Below are 14,632 nucleotides of genomic sequence, written 5' to 3'. Positions count from 1 at the left end.
ATGTGTGTGCATATGTGTACATACTCAGATATGTGGATGCTTATGCCTTTTTTCTTTTTCTTTTTTTTAATATTTAACAAAATATCTAACTTAATATTTATTTTATTTTCTCTGTTTTTTTTTTAAAGATTTCTTAATAATTGAATATGTACTGTAAATAAAGATTATGTACAGCTATCAAGGGAAAAGAAAGTAAATGTATAAAGAAGTATGTATTGTTGTTAAAAATTAAATTAATTAAAGACTAATTTGGGGTGATACAGACCCCCCATTCCACCTCTGTACCTTTTCTACATAATGACAAGGCAGAATAACAGCAAAATATGCCTGCTTTCCCCCCAGAGCAGATACAGACACAAACACCATGAGATAAATGAGATTAATGAATATTAAAGACTTCAGTGTGGCTGATGAGTGGGCAATGGTGAAAGGAAAGGGAAGCCAGGGGACATGTAGCAAACCAGGGCAGTGTGGAGGCCTGAGGTTGGCGTGGAGCAGGTGAGTGATGTGGTAAGGGGAGAATGGAGACTGACTGGGTGGAGCAGGGGAATGGAGAGGCAGGAGGGAGGTGATGCAGACTGGAGACGGATTGCAGGTAAGTGACAAGGTGGATAATGACGACGAGGCAGATGACAGGGGAGCAAGTAACAGCACCAGAGCAGGCAGAGACCAGGGCTCAAAGAGACACATGTAAGCAAGAGACTAAGACTGGTGATTATTCAGAAAGAACACTAGAGAAATGGACACACACACACACACACACACACACACACACACACACACACACACACACACACACACACACTCATTTAATAGCATGTTTGACAGAAAGATGAATGTACTTCTTTATAATATTAGTATGGAGGATTTATATGAAAAAAACATGCATTCAGGTCAGGATGGGGGGATTGTAGGATGAGATTAAAGAAGTGTGGGTAAATAAAGAGAGTTTTTTGAGAAATCCTATAATATGTTATGGGAGGAGGGGCTTCTAATCAAGCTGCACTGAAAGGGAATTTGAGGGAAAATGTTCAGTTGAGTTACTTTTTATATGGAACAAATGAACAGGATAACATTGACTTTAAATGTGTATACTGTTGAACTGTATGCCATGTTGGATGTTAGAATGGGCTGAACAGGTGGATTACAGCAATACTTTACTGTGTCGTAGTTCTGTGGGCTCTTATAAGCATTAAGAGCCAGGAGTCAGGTTCTGCTTTATGAAGGCAAGGGGAAAATAACACATAATGGGTCCCCGCACATCCAGGTGTCTTGGGAGACGAGAGAGCAGACTGACTGACTGAAGCAGTCAGCAGAATGTGTGTGTGTGTGTGGTGTGTGTGTGTGTGTGTGTGTGTGAATCTCTATCAGCTGATAATCAGACACTGGCTAAAAGTTATTTTTTAAGTCCAAGTGAACAAGAATCGCACAGCAGCTACATGAACATGTTAACGTGCTGACGTAGCGTCACTTTTAGTTCCGCCCTCTGGGTCCATCTGGCCAATAGCAGCAGGTCATACTGAATCACTTCTTTTGCCGCTAAAACCAAAATCGCCCAGCTTCTACCTCGTTGAGCTACTTGTATGTGTGAATAAAACCAGCAGATGATAAGTAAGTTTTATTTCGACATTACGTGAGTTTAACGTTATTGTTTGAGTGTGTTGTCCTGGTCAGTGTGTGTTGGTGTAGTTACAGTGTACACAGCTGTTTGTTAGCGTTATTGTGAGTGAAGAAACTGTCCACTCTGTCCTGTTAGTGTTGCATAAGAGGAACGATATCTTGTAATGTATGTTTCAGCTGTTAGCCTCATTTGTATAAGAGACGTTAATGTTGTGGATACGGGGACATTATCCCTGTATGTAGGCTACGGAACCCAGGGAAGTCTGTACTCAAACTTGTATTGACTTACTCATTAATATACTCACACACACACTTACACACAGACAGAGAGCCTCAATTGTAAATCGACAGCATTTATAATTTCTTCAGCTTTAATGCTACATTCGGCGTACCGATGTTCTCCTGACACTTCCTCAGGTGCCGTTAATGTTAACTGAAATCTCCACTTTAAATTTTGCTTGGTGTAAGCTAGCTCTAACGTTAGCCTTGTGTTGTGTATATAGTGGATGCAGCACAGAATAGACCTCTCAGAAATACAACAACTCATTACCAACTACAGCTAACTAACTCAGCTGATGGATTTAAGATTTGTCTCATATAAGTAGCAGCTATATTCACATAAACAAATGAAAAGTTTGATATAGTTTATATATAAGATAAAGAAACGTCTGGACCTTTTAAAATTATTTATATATTAACATTGAGTATTTGAACCAACCCCTAACAGCAGTAGAGAATGATGATTACATCTGGCTGTGTTATTCCTTGTATTAAACCATACATCAATTAGAGAACGTGATAACTGGCTCTGGTTGTGTTTGACAGCTCAAAATGTGAGGAATGAGTAGTTGAACCAAGTTTCTTTTCAGATATGTGATAGAATCAGTAACTGGAACAATAAAAATACTGTTATAACATTAACATCTACAGAAACAAAATCCAAAACCTTAACAATAAAATGAAATGAACAGTTACGACTAATTACAGGGACCAAACATGAACTAAATCATCTCTGGTTCAAATTCTCTTAGACTTCGCTTTGGGATGACTCCCTCGGGGAAATTTCCAGCAGCAAATACAGACAGAACACATCACACAGGGCAGTGCAACAACAGTTTGCGAATGAAAGACAGGGCAGTATGCAGGACAGTTTGCAAATGACACAGAATAAAAATAGAATAGAAGAGAATATAATATATTTTCGTTAGAATTGGAAAAGCATTTTTGAGAAAACTAACCAGCAAATGTTTTTAATTAGGAAGCTGAGGAGCTTTGGCAGTAGCCAACACATTGAAATAGCTCACAGGAGGCTGGTTGAAAGTATCTTGTCATTTAACTGACTGGACTGACTATACATTATACAATGATAGTAATATACTATAATACACTGTACAAGACAGTTGGCTACTCTAAAAGCATGTATAGAAATGGAGCTCCTGTATGAACCTATAAGAACCTATTTCATCTGTTAGCTCATGCATCTTTTTTCATATGAGGCACTTTTAGATAGGAATGGCTGTAAAGAAAAATGTTATTAACCCAGAGCTTTGTTTGTGGGTTAAGATGAACCTTTCCCCATTTAAAGTGTGAGCATTTGTTTTTATGACTATGTTCTTTCACAGGTTGAGTGTTGCTCTGATCAGCAGCTGAAAATGGGAATCTCTGGACTACTACAGTTCATCAAAGATGCAGCAGAGCCCATCAGTGTGAAAAAATACAGAGGCCAGACAGTGGCTGTGGACACATACTGCTGGCTGCACAAAGGAGCATTTTCTTGTGCTGAGAAGCTTGCTAAAGGAGAACCAACTGATCAGTAAGATTTTTTTAAATTATTTTTGAGGAATGAACAAGAACAGGTTTTCAGAAGTATCGTCAGTGTGTACCTTGTAATCTACCTGTAATGATGGCTGAATGTCCAGAGCTGATATTGGCATTTTATTTTTTCCAAAACTAGGTATGTGTGGTACTGCATGAAATTTGTGGACATGCTGTTGAACTTTGGTGTCAAACCAGTACTGGTGTTTGATGGACGCAATCTGCCCTCCAAACATGAGGTGGAAAAGGCTCGCAGAGAGTGAGTATTTACCTTCATGTATCCGTCATGGATGAGGCTGTGGATGCAGGACACAAACATATCCTAGACCTAGAATACAAGGGAAATAAAATAAAAGGGAAATTCTAATTATTATTTTTGCATTTTTGCATTTCAGTTTAATTATGGGAATTTGAACAAAGAGACTAGTTACTGAGCTGCTCGGTAAAAAGTGTTCAGTGGAATGAGAACTCTTGGGACACCAATAGTGCCTACACTAACTTTAGTAAGATAAGGAAACATTTTGGCCACATCCAAATACAAAGTCAACACTGAATACCAGTTACAAAAATCAAGCCAATTTATTTATTATAATATTTATTATTTATAATATATTTATTATTTTATTTATTTAGCACCTATTCACAACAGAAGTTTTCTCTGGGTACTTTTCACATAGGTCTAGACCATAGTCTTTATAATTTTATTTACAGAGATCCAACAATGAAACTAACACTACATACCCAGTGCAACATAATGTACATACATACATTGTATTTTCCAGCCTTTTAGAAAAAAGACTCTTCCAAAAGGAAGTGTGGTTGTTAATTCTGAGGCAACAAAGCTAAGAGTCTACATTCATGCTAGCAGTGGTGCTCTGAGCTAAATTCTAATATTAGCTTGCTAAGTTGCTCTCAGTGACAATGTTAACATACTGATTTTGTGGGTATAGTATAATGTTTATCATGTTCATCATCCTCTTTTAATGTGCTAGCAGGCTAACATTTCCTAATTAGCACTTAATACAAAATATAGCTGCTGCTGATGGTAATCTCATCAGCTTTGCAGGATTTGGTCATAAATCGAACTGTCAGACAAACTGAAATTATAACCTATAAACTATATTCCATTTACAGTCAAGGATATGCACAGCATGGGATAGAAAACCCATTGTCACAATGTCATGATGGCTCAAATATTGATATTTTCAGTATGAAGATATGAAGCAGCTAACTGTAGACCCCTAAAACACTCACCCCTTCATTTTCACAATTTTTACCATGTGCCACAATTGATAGCAGACTATACAAAGTTAGCTCTAGAGTGAGAGATGATGTGTGAGTGTCCCATACCATAAATGGGAAGCAGGGGATGAAAGCACAGAGGCCATAAGCTGTAAACTGTAATTGTCATGTCATGTTTCACATGATACTAACAAAGCAGCAAGAAACATGAACAATAGAACAGAGCCCAGCTCAGAAAGTGTCATTGGCATTTTAGTGTTTTTGGACATCATTGAAAGATTAATTGAAAAAATAACTGACAGATTAATATAAAATAATTGTTAGTTGCTGTCCTAGATCAGGTATCTGCACCACAAAGAAATATGACCATAACAAAAAATGGAACTACATTATTGTTTCTGAGAAATACTGATGGCCTTTGCCAAACACAATAAGCCAGTGTTTTTTACACCCGGTAACAAACACGCTCAGACAATGCTTGGTTTGTCTGAAGAACTGCATTCCAAAATAGCAACAGAACAGCATTGTTAATGTATGAAGGTGCTGAGAGGAGTGTACAGGCTTGTAGACAGGTGAGACCAAAAGCCCTTCCCACAAACAAATGCTTTAACATCAAGGAGCAGAAGGCATCCAAAAATCCTCCACAAGGAGCCTGGGCTGTATTTATCACTTTCCTAATTTTCTCTTTACTGTTAGCAGTGTTGCCACAACACAACTGCTGTCACTTGAGCCTTTAGACACTTTCACCAAACAAATCTTTAGTTTTAGGGAAAATCATCATCTTCTAGTTTTTACAGGGTGACTTCATTCTAACTATTAAATATGACCATTGTGGAAAGTGTTGAATCATTAAGTCTGTTTCATTCATGTATCTTACAGGCGCAGAGAATCCAACCTTCAAAAAGGCAGACAGCTGCTACGTGAGGGCAAATTGTCTGAGGCCAGAGACTGTTTTACCCGCTGTGTTAACATCACACCAGCCATGGCTCATAATCTTATTAAGGTGAGCCTTAGTGCTTTTGGTGAGATTACTTAATTTGGATAGAAACAGTTTTAGGTTAAACAGTGATTTTGAAAGTCTAATAGCTAACAAGAGTTACAATTGTAACTGGGTTCTGTGAATTCTGACTGCCCACCAGATACTATATGTAATACCTGGATATGGGCAGGAGATCAAGACCTTAACTGATAAGCTTAATGATGTGAAAAACATCAGCCTCTTACAAAGAAATGAAGAGTGAGACCCGAGACCCATCAGAATTCCACCATAAGCACTCCCTAACAACAGACAAGGCAAGAAGTTCACCAACTCACTTTGCAGTAGCAAGGAGAAAGAAAATCTTTGCAGACAGCTGTCTGAGCTTAGCCCATCTCAGGGGTTCAAATAATGGTAAGTTAAATGCTTTTACAATAATGGCAAAAAGTCTCACGAACAACATGTGCGGCCACCTGAGCACCTTACAGAAAATGGCCCACCAGAAAATGTGACTCTACAGTCCGATCACCACCTTCTCCTTAAAGTGTAAATTATATGACTGTGTGTATTACCTTGGTTACAAGTAATTATGTTGTATCGATTACATACAGGTTGCCTCAACTGGTTGGGTCGATTCTTTAAACATAGACCATATTCTTCACTGCTCGCTAGCATCTTCCATAGCAGCCAGAACCCTGCAGTCACTTGTGGAGGAACACAATAGTGTTCTGAGCCACTGGTATTGTCAAAGGTTATGAGATTTCAAACATTAACAAAGCAGTAAACATCTATGTTCTATGTAAAGATATAGTGGAGTAATGATGTCCTGAACAGAGTATGAAATCACACCCCTGGGTGCTGTTCTTTGTTTTGGTAGCTGGTCCAGCCACATGTGCATGTTGGTGCACGTGAGACCCTCCCATTGGCTAAAGAGAGGCTGGAAGTGTGGCTGATAAAGCTGGTGCTGTAGTGTGACATCTGGTGGCAGGAATGTTGTATATAATGTCCTTGAGTGAATATTTTATATATTTAATATATTTACTTCCAGATATAATTCTAGGTAATAGGTAATGCTAAACCACTTGAAGTTGCTGAAAAGTCTTTGAAGTGTCTAGGAGCATTTATAGGAAATTAGTTTGTGCTTACACAGCTAACCCCAGCAGAAGTCCACTTCTCCAAGTTACACACTTTTCTTGGCAACATTAAAAATGTGATGAAAGCCCCCTGAGACACTCGTGATGCTTGGTGTTTCTTTTCAGGCGTTATTGTTACCTGCATTGTTACATGTTTGTGAAGTATAACAGGTTAAAATTTTTCTGTGTGTGTGTGTGTGTATGTGTGGGTGCATGGGTGTGTGTCTGTGTCTGTGTCTGTGTGTTTGGTTTTTTTTTCCCCCCGTTGAACCAGGCTGCGAGGGTCAGAGGGGTAGACTGTATGGTAGCTCCATATGAAGCTGATGCTCAGTTAGCTTACCTCACAAAATCTGGTTTGGCCCAGGCTGTCATCACAGAGGACTCTGACCTGCTGGCATTCGGCTGCAAAAAGGTACTAGACCAGTATATAATACATATATATACATATCTGTCTATACATGCACACACACACTTGTTTCCCTCAAATATTGCCCTAAGATAAATCACTTACCTGACTCATAAATCAATCGTCTTCACAATCATTTAGGTGATCCTCAAAATGGACAAGCAGGGAAACGGTCTGGAGATAGACCAGAGTAACCTGGGCCGCTGTCGCAGCCTGGGGAACGTTTTCACAGAGGAGAAGTTTCGGTACATGTGCATCCTCTCTGGCTGCGACTACTTGCCTTCCCTGCATGGTATTGGCCTGGGCAAGGCCTGTAAGCTGCTTCGGCTAGCCAAAGACCCTGATATCCTCAAGGTGAGACCAGTTAAAGAGGATTACGCATTTAGCAAGGTAACTACTGTTTGAACTTGGGATTCCAAGGGCACCTCACTTATAAGAGGTTCTGAGTAACACTGCAATTTAGCCTGAACACCTACATTGTGACTGAACCCTACACATCTCTTCCACCAATCAGCTCATTGGTCCAGAAGATTTAAAATGAGACTATGCATCAAGGAGGACATAACACACTTTTCCTGTAGGAGTTGAAAAGTTGAGTTCATATATAATAAAACACCCTTGCTCAATCCTACACACTCTGGTAAAACATTATGTGGTCTGGTATGACTGCTAGCTTATAGTAACCAATGTGGGCAGTCTAAGTAGATTGACAAAATAATCTTAACTCAAAATTTTTTTTCAGAGCTTTCAACCACATCCTGATTTGCTCAGTTGTCATGGAGATAGCTCACTTATTATCAGGTGTTGACCAAGCTTGTGTCAAAATGACTGTCAAATTTATGAGCTGTTTTCCTGTGCTACTGTTGTAGTACATTTCAAAATGAATCATTATCCCATAAGAAGGAATGACCATAAAGTAAAATGCAGTTGATTCAAAAAATGAGAAAGTGTTTTAAATATAAGATAATGCTAAAGTTAGTACAGACTAAGCTGTAGGACATAAAGGTTCTGATTTTAGATAATACAAAATAGCCTTAAGTGTAGAAACATATGTTGTAGGTACGCAATTAAAATCGCACACATAAATAGAAATATTGTAAAAAAATATTGTTTCTCTATACAATTGCTGTGTCAGGTGATCAGAAAAATGGGCCAGTACCTGAAGACAAGTCTAGTCGTCCCCGAACAGTACATCGAGGGATTCATCAGAGCCAATAACACCTTCCTCTACCAGCTGGTCTTTGATCCTGTCAGGAGGAAGGTTGTACCCCTCAACCCATACCCAGAGCACATTGACCCAACCACCCTCAGCTATGCTGGACTGTATCCTTTTGTTCCTGAATCACACTTGATGAAGTGTCACCTCTGTAAATGAGCTTACACCCGTTGTTCATGTTAATCTAGAAATGGGAAACAGTTCTGTCCTCCACTGTTCTGTCCTTGATGTTGCTGAATCCAGTAATGTAGGAGATGACAAAGGCTTGCAGATGGCCCTAGGAAACCTTGACATCAACACAATGGAGAGGATAGATGACTTCAGCCCAGACAAGCCCATTTCACAGGTATCGGATCATAATCAGTTGAAGAAGTCCTCATGAATCACAATAAAGTGATACGTTTAATTTACAACAAATTTGCAAATGTCTTTTAGCAGTCTAAACCCCGCAGTCACAGGTGGAATGACTCACCAGCCCCCACTGGACCTAGTATCTGGAGTGGAGGATTCAAGCCAGCCTCTGCTGCCCCACCCAAGCATGTGGCTTCTCCAGACAGGCCTCCCTCCACCAGGGGGAAGGAGAGAGTTATCAGCCTAGAAGGTCTGAGGAAACCCTGCAGAGAGCTGCAGGTGAAGAGACCGAGAGAGGGTGAGCTGTCAACTGTGTTTAGATTGCTTTATGTTCTCTGATATATAACCAATTATACCTATACTATACTTGTTAGATCCACAGACTCTAAGCCTGATCTGTCTGGTTTGACCATTATTGAATAAAATCCAACAATTTATTGTTTTTATTTTAGAGAGCATCTACACATGAAAATTCAAATTCTGCTCTGTCATGAACAAAACCATTGAAAATATGTTTGTTTGGTTTTATGTAACTAAGTTTTGGTCATTATGGGTTCACCTAAGTCAGGAATGTTTTTTAAACACTGTCGTCTTTTTATTAAATTAAATCTACAGGTATTATAATTGGTCCATTAAGTAAACTGAATCACTGTGGCAGGAAAATACTATGAAGATAATACAAGTAACTGTATTTGTCTTTTTTTCCATAGACTCCAGTATATCAGACCAGGACATGCTGCAGCAGTATTCCTCCTCCGGTCAGAAACGATCCAGGTCAGACCAGCAGCCTGAAAAGCCCACCTTAACCTGTCAGTCCCGGCCACGCAACCGCTTCGCTACCCTGCTGCAGAGGAGGAACCAGGAGGCTGAGGAGGATGGCCAGGCCACATGCAGCAGGTGATACCACATGGATTCAACAACATCTAATGATTCCTCAGCGTAGGGTGGGGGGCTCTTACCGTTGGCAGATAGCACGCGTAATAAAAGGCTAAATTAAATTTGGAGTTACTTTCGGACACTTGGGGTCAGCGTCTGTCCATCTATGATTTACAGAGACTTACAATACTTGTCGGAGCTTTTCTTACTCTTAACAGCGAGTTGTCAACTGTCTCCTCTGCGACTCTTTCGCTCCTGTGTCTGGACGCGTATGCAGAGACGCACCTGAAACAGGACGCCGACAGAGAAACGCTAACATAAATGATCTTTTAATAAAAAAATATAAAAAAATCACCATTCTTGGGAGGGCAGGGGGTCACGTTGGCAGGGCGGGCCGCCCAACGCGATGGTAGGGGAAACACTGATTCCTTTCCTTGACCTTAAGTCATTACTAATTGGAAATTCCCTTTTTACAGTAATCAAATTTTACTTAATTTGATTATTTGACCTCAACATAGAATGAAATTGTGTGGTGGTAGATGGTAAATAAAGCATCAGAGATATCTAGAACTAACTTTAGCTTTAACCAATAGCTGGTGTAGTTACTGTGCACTATGACAAACACCAAACACCAAAACCTGTAGCCAGAGATTCAACACAGACATTTTGGGTGGATGGATATGCTGTTGTTTGTCAGGATATAGTTCTGGTATATAACTCTAAAACCACAAGTTTCTCTTTGTGTACAGATTAAACAAACCAGATACCAAGTGTTAATTATACAGATGGGATGAACTGTGCTGAGCCAGGCTAGGTGTTTTCTCCTGTTTCCAATCTTTATGCTAAGCTAGGCAAATCATATTCTGACAGCTCTATACTTAACACACAGTTATGAGAAATTCACTCTCTCCAAGTTGCAATGCTGGTTATATAGGCAGAACTGAGCACTGCCCGATTTCTAAATTAAGTGAATAATCGAAATACAATATATGCCAAATACAATATACAATAAGAACATCTGACATGTGAAGAATTTAAACGCCTAACATTGTAAAAGTACCTGACAGGCTGGATCTGTTACTTGAGGTCAAGCTGGAAGCAGCTTGTGTAGAAGACAAGCCCCCATGGACAAACATACAATAATAACAATACACAATAACACTAAAACTGATCAAAGTAAATGCTGCTTAAAGAAGAGGGAAGCTCTGGGAGGGAAGTTGTTTGCATAATGTTATGAGCATTAATTGTTCATTTCTGTTTTTGCTGTTACTGTTTGGTGTTTAAGGTAAATGATGGTTTCAAAGTGAATATGAAAGCTTGGAGAAAAAAAAAGCCCCGATACCTCTGTTTTTGTTTCTACCTCTTTTTTGGAGTACGCTTACTCTTATGTGTTGAATATCAGTGGATCTCCTGTTATTCATCTTCTTGTTTCACTCTAAAATAAAACAAATAGGTATTTTATTATAGTCATGCAGCTTTAGAATGCATTATGGCTGTATTGTATCCTAATGTGGTTGTGTTTATTCCTACATGTAGATTCTTCAGCAGTTCAAGTTCAGTGGCCAGTCTTGAGCACTAAGGAGGAAATACCTCATGGTGTGAAGCCCACTCGGGACAAGTCCTCCTCCAGCACCCAGAACAGTGACAGTGATGCTCCCACTTTTCCATCTGTGGATACCCCCAGCCCACCTCCATCACCTAACACCACACCTCCCAGTTCAGCCAGTCAAGGCCTCAGGGTGTTCAGCTGGTCAGGTAGCTCCTCTTCCATGGAACAATCAAAAACGCTGAAGTCCACCTCAGGCCTGGCCGCTCTGCAGCAATTTCAGTACAAGAAAGAGACTTTTTCCTCTTCTCCAAAGACCCACATACCCTCTGGAGATGCATCTTCCTCATGTCCATCCTCCACTGATGGAAACACAGATGACAAGTACAACCTCCCAGACTCACTTACATCCCAGGACAGTGATTACTTCTCCCAGCCCTCCCAGCCCTCCCAGTCTTACCTTACTTCCTTCTATAAAGAGGAAGTCCCCACTTACCAGGAGGATGCAGTGTCTGTATGTTTATACAAATCTCCATCACCCTCATAACTGTCTGTACTTCCCTTGTAGCTGGGTCAACCTTCACACATACATCATCATCAGAGTTTCATGGCTCATGAGTGGGTGTGTGTTGCTTGGCTTTGTGTTTTTATGTGAGTTTTTTCATGTGTTTCCTCAGGAAATGAATTCACACAAAGATTCAGAGCCAGAACAGAGTCCCACACACTCGACAGAAGTATACAAGAAACCCAGCACTCTGAGATCAAAGGTGAAATTGCGCCTGAGATACACTCAACATTTTGCAAATTTTTGGTTCTTACTTTTACTGTAATTCTGTACTATTTCTTTACCATTAGACATATCAGCTGCAACTAGTTGCTTCCATAACAGCTACACTGATATGTTTTCTGTTGGTTGATGAGCTCTCTGCAGGCCTCACTGCAAGCAAAAACTGTGTGTCAGGAAAAACACAAATAACTCTACAAAATCACCCTACAACCACCTGTGAACTTTGATTTTGTTGTTCAACAGACCAGACCAGAGACACCTCTTTAAAGAAATGATCAGCAGCCTGTGGCACCTCATCACAGGAGAGACCAACTTCAAATCTTTATGCATCAAATCAATATTTTTGGTTCATTAACCTCATTGATCTGAGACAGGACTTTTCTGGCACAAGTGGTCTGTGAAAAATCTGGTGTAAAATGAACTGTTAAACTAACTGTGAAAATTGATTAGGCTAGCTAAACTGTTCATTAATTCAGCAGGTACCACCACGATGATGTCGTTCTGTCTTCCCATATCACAAAATGAGATTGGGGATGTTTGTATTATGGTTTTAATCTAGGTTTTAGAAATGTTGCATCTCTACTATCTACTATCCTATAAAGAGAAGAAAATCTTTGCTCAAAATAATATTTGATAACAATGACTCCAAACATACTGTATATAGCAAAGTAGGTTTTAAAAACAAGAGATGTTGATGGAGTCTCAGGTAGTTAAACCCCCTGTCTGTCCCCTCCTCTGCCAGTAACCAATAACAAATCTTTCCATACCAACTCACTGAGGATTTTTGAAAACTGAGTCCATATGGAAGCCTCTTAAGTCCCTACAACACAGACACACTGTCTAGAATGGCAGCAGATTATTACATTTACAATTTAGAAATAATGAAGTTTAAGGCATTATTTTGCAGCAGCACTGTGTATTTTCCTGTTTTCTTCTTTTCCCCTATACATGGTCTTTCTGCCTCCAGGTTCCAGGTCTGTCAAAGCCAAAGTCAAGCAGCCAGGGTCAAGCAGCAAAGGTGCAAACACTGGGCCTAGCGAGGGCCAGTGGACTGAGGAAGAAGAGTGCGGGTTCTGGGAAAAAAGTCTCCCCCAATAATGAGAACAACGCTGGTACACAGGCCACCATCAGCAGCCTCTGGAAGAACTTCAGCTTCAAAAAGTAAACGAGAAATACTCAATGCTTACTTTGCAAATGAATAGAAAATTTGAGCATACTTTTCCCTCTGACTGCCTGTCAACATGAATTACCTGAAAATCATGTCTTAGTAAATACAATATACTGGATTTTACTACATACACTGGTAACTACACTAGATGCTAGTTACAACCTGACTGAATAACAGCTTTGTTACTTGTGCGACTGTTATCAACAGTCGTGACATGACCCAACGGTTTGAAACAGTCTTTTAATGTTTCACAAAGGACTGTACTCAACCAAAGAACGCCTTGGTTGACTGGAAAAATCTGCATGTTCTCTCTAGATTAACTAAATTGGTCATGGTGCTCTGAGTGCACTCTACCTAGTAGCCTTATTAACCTAAATAAAATCTAAATAAACATAAAAGTCCAGTATTTGCAACATAAAAAAGATGATCAGACCAAAGATTTTAAAATATGTCAGTTGTGATATGTTCACACTCAAAGTCTCCAGTCATTAAAAGACTTTCAGGAAAGTTAATGGAGCATTCTATCATTGACAAGTTAGCCCACCAGGTTTAGATGTGTGTCATTATATGTGATATATTGATATTTGAAGCTGATTCCAAGTAAACATTCAATAAACAAGTTGAACCTAGCAGTCTACATAAACCTGGGCAACTTCAGAGTCGTTAAAACTGGTGAATCTTTTCATTAAAGATTATTTACATTAATCACTGCAGTCTTTATGGCTTTATTAGATGGAGGTGCTCATTACCCTGTTTTACCCTGTTAATGCCTCAACTGTTAATGACTCAATAAGAGTTTTCACATCCATCGTTCTAATCAAGCGTGATAATTATGTAGCAGTTAACCATACTGCTTCTGTTTTTCAGACATACCCAGAAGATGTCTCCCTTTAAGGAAGGAAAGCCAAAGCCCATGTCTCCAGTCAGAGACAACCTGTTGGCCAGCTCACCTCAGACAGACAACTCAATCACCAGCCTCTGATAGATGCTTTGAAGGTTTTACACAGTGCTGAGTGCTCTGTGTGGAAGTGAAGCTTTTAAACATACTACGTATGTCAGTGATTTCTCATCAACTTGTATTTCTTTGTGTATAGTTTAAATAAAGCAACTATCTTCTGATCCAAGTGTATTTGGGGTCAGGGTCTTGAGTTTCCTACACAAGCTGCTTTATGTGTGTCTGCATCACATCCTCCACCTGTTGCTTCAACACAACAGTCAAAGAATGTCAGATTAAGTCACAGTAAGATGGCTGTACAAAATGCACAATGCATACTTGAGTGTTTACTGAAAATTCCCTGCCTGCATGCAAGCCAAAGAATGTGGTGATAAGACTGCTGGTTTGTCACGTCTTCAGAGGCATGTTGAGTATCCTCACCTGTCGGACTGAGAAGTGGCTGGAAGGGTGGGGGTGGGTTTAATTGTAAAGTGATGAACTGTTAATAGACAAAGTACAATATGTGTTTATTTTATCAAAAAATGTATATGTCAGTCCTAAC

At 39.7% G+C, this 14,632-nt stretch overlaps 1 protein-coding gene across 1 annotated transcript; it reads left to right on the top strand.

Annotated features, from left to right (window-relative positions):
* The first annotated feature begins 1,502 nt into the window (after positions 1-1,502).
* On the top strand, positions 1,503-14,255 carry exo1 (exonuclease 1). Its single transcript, XM_018678891.2, is given in 15 exon segments — positions 1,503-1,611; positions 3,243-3,433; positions 3,575-3,694; positions 5,557-5,680; positions 7,061-7,198; positions 7,334-7,546; positions 8,328-8,515; positions 8,652-8,754; positions 8,844-9,057; positions 9,470-9,698; positions 11,038-11,047; positions 11,255-11,695; positions 11,859-11,948; positions 12,936-13,129; positions 14,004-14,255. Coding segments are annotated over 14 exon segments (2,340 nt in total). The 5' UTR covers positions 1,503-1,611; positions 3,243-3,272; the 3' UTR covers positions 14,119-14,255.
* The last annotated feature ends 377 nt before the right edge of the window (positions 14,256-14,632 follow it).

The sequence above is a fragment of the Lates calcarifer genome, linkage group LG16_LG22 (genome assembly GCF_001640805.2).
Source record: "Lates calcarifer isolate ASB-BC8 linkage group LG16_LG22, TLL_Latcal_v3, whole genome shotgun sequence".
Lineage (NCBI taxonomy): Eukaryota > Metazoa > Chordata > Actinopteri > Centropomidae > Lates > Lates calcarifer.
Note: the sequence above shows the minus strand (reverse complement) of the source record. Positions and strands in the feature narration are given on the sequence as shown.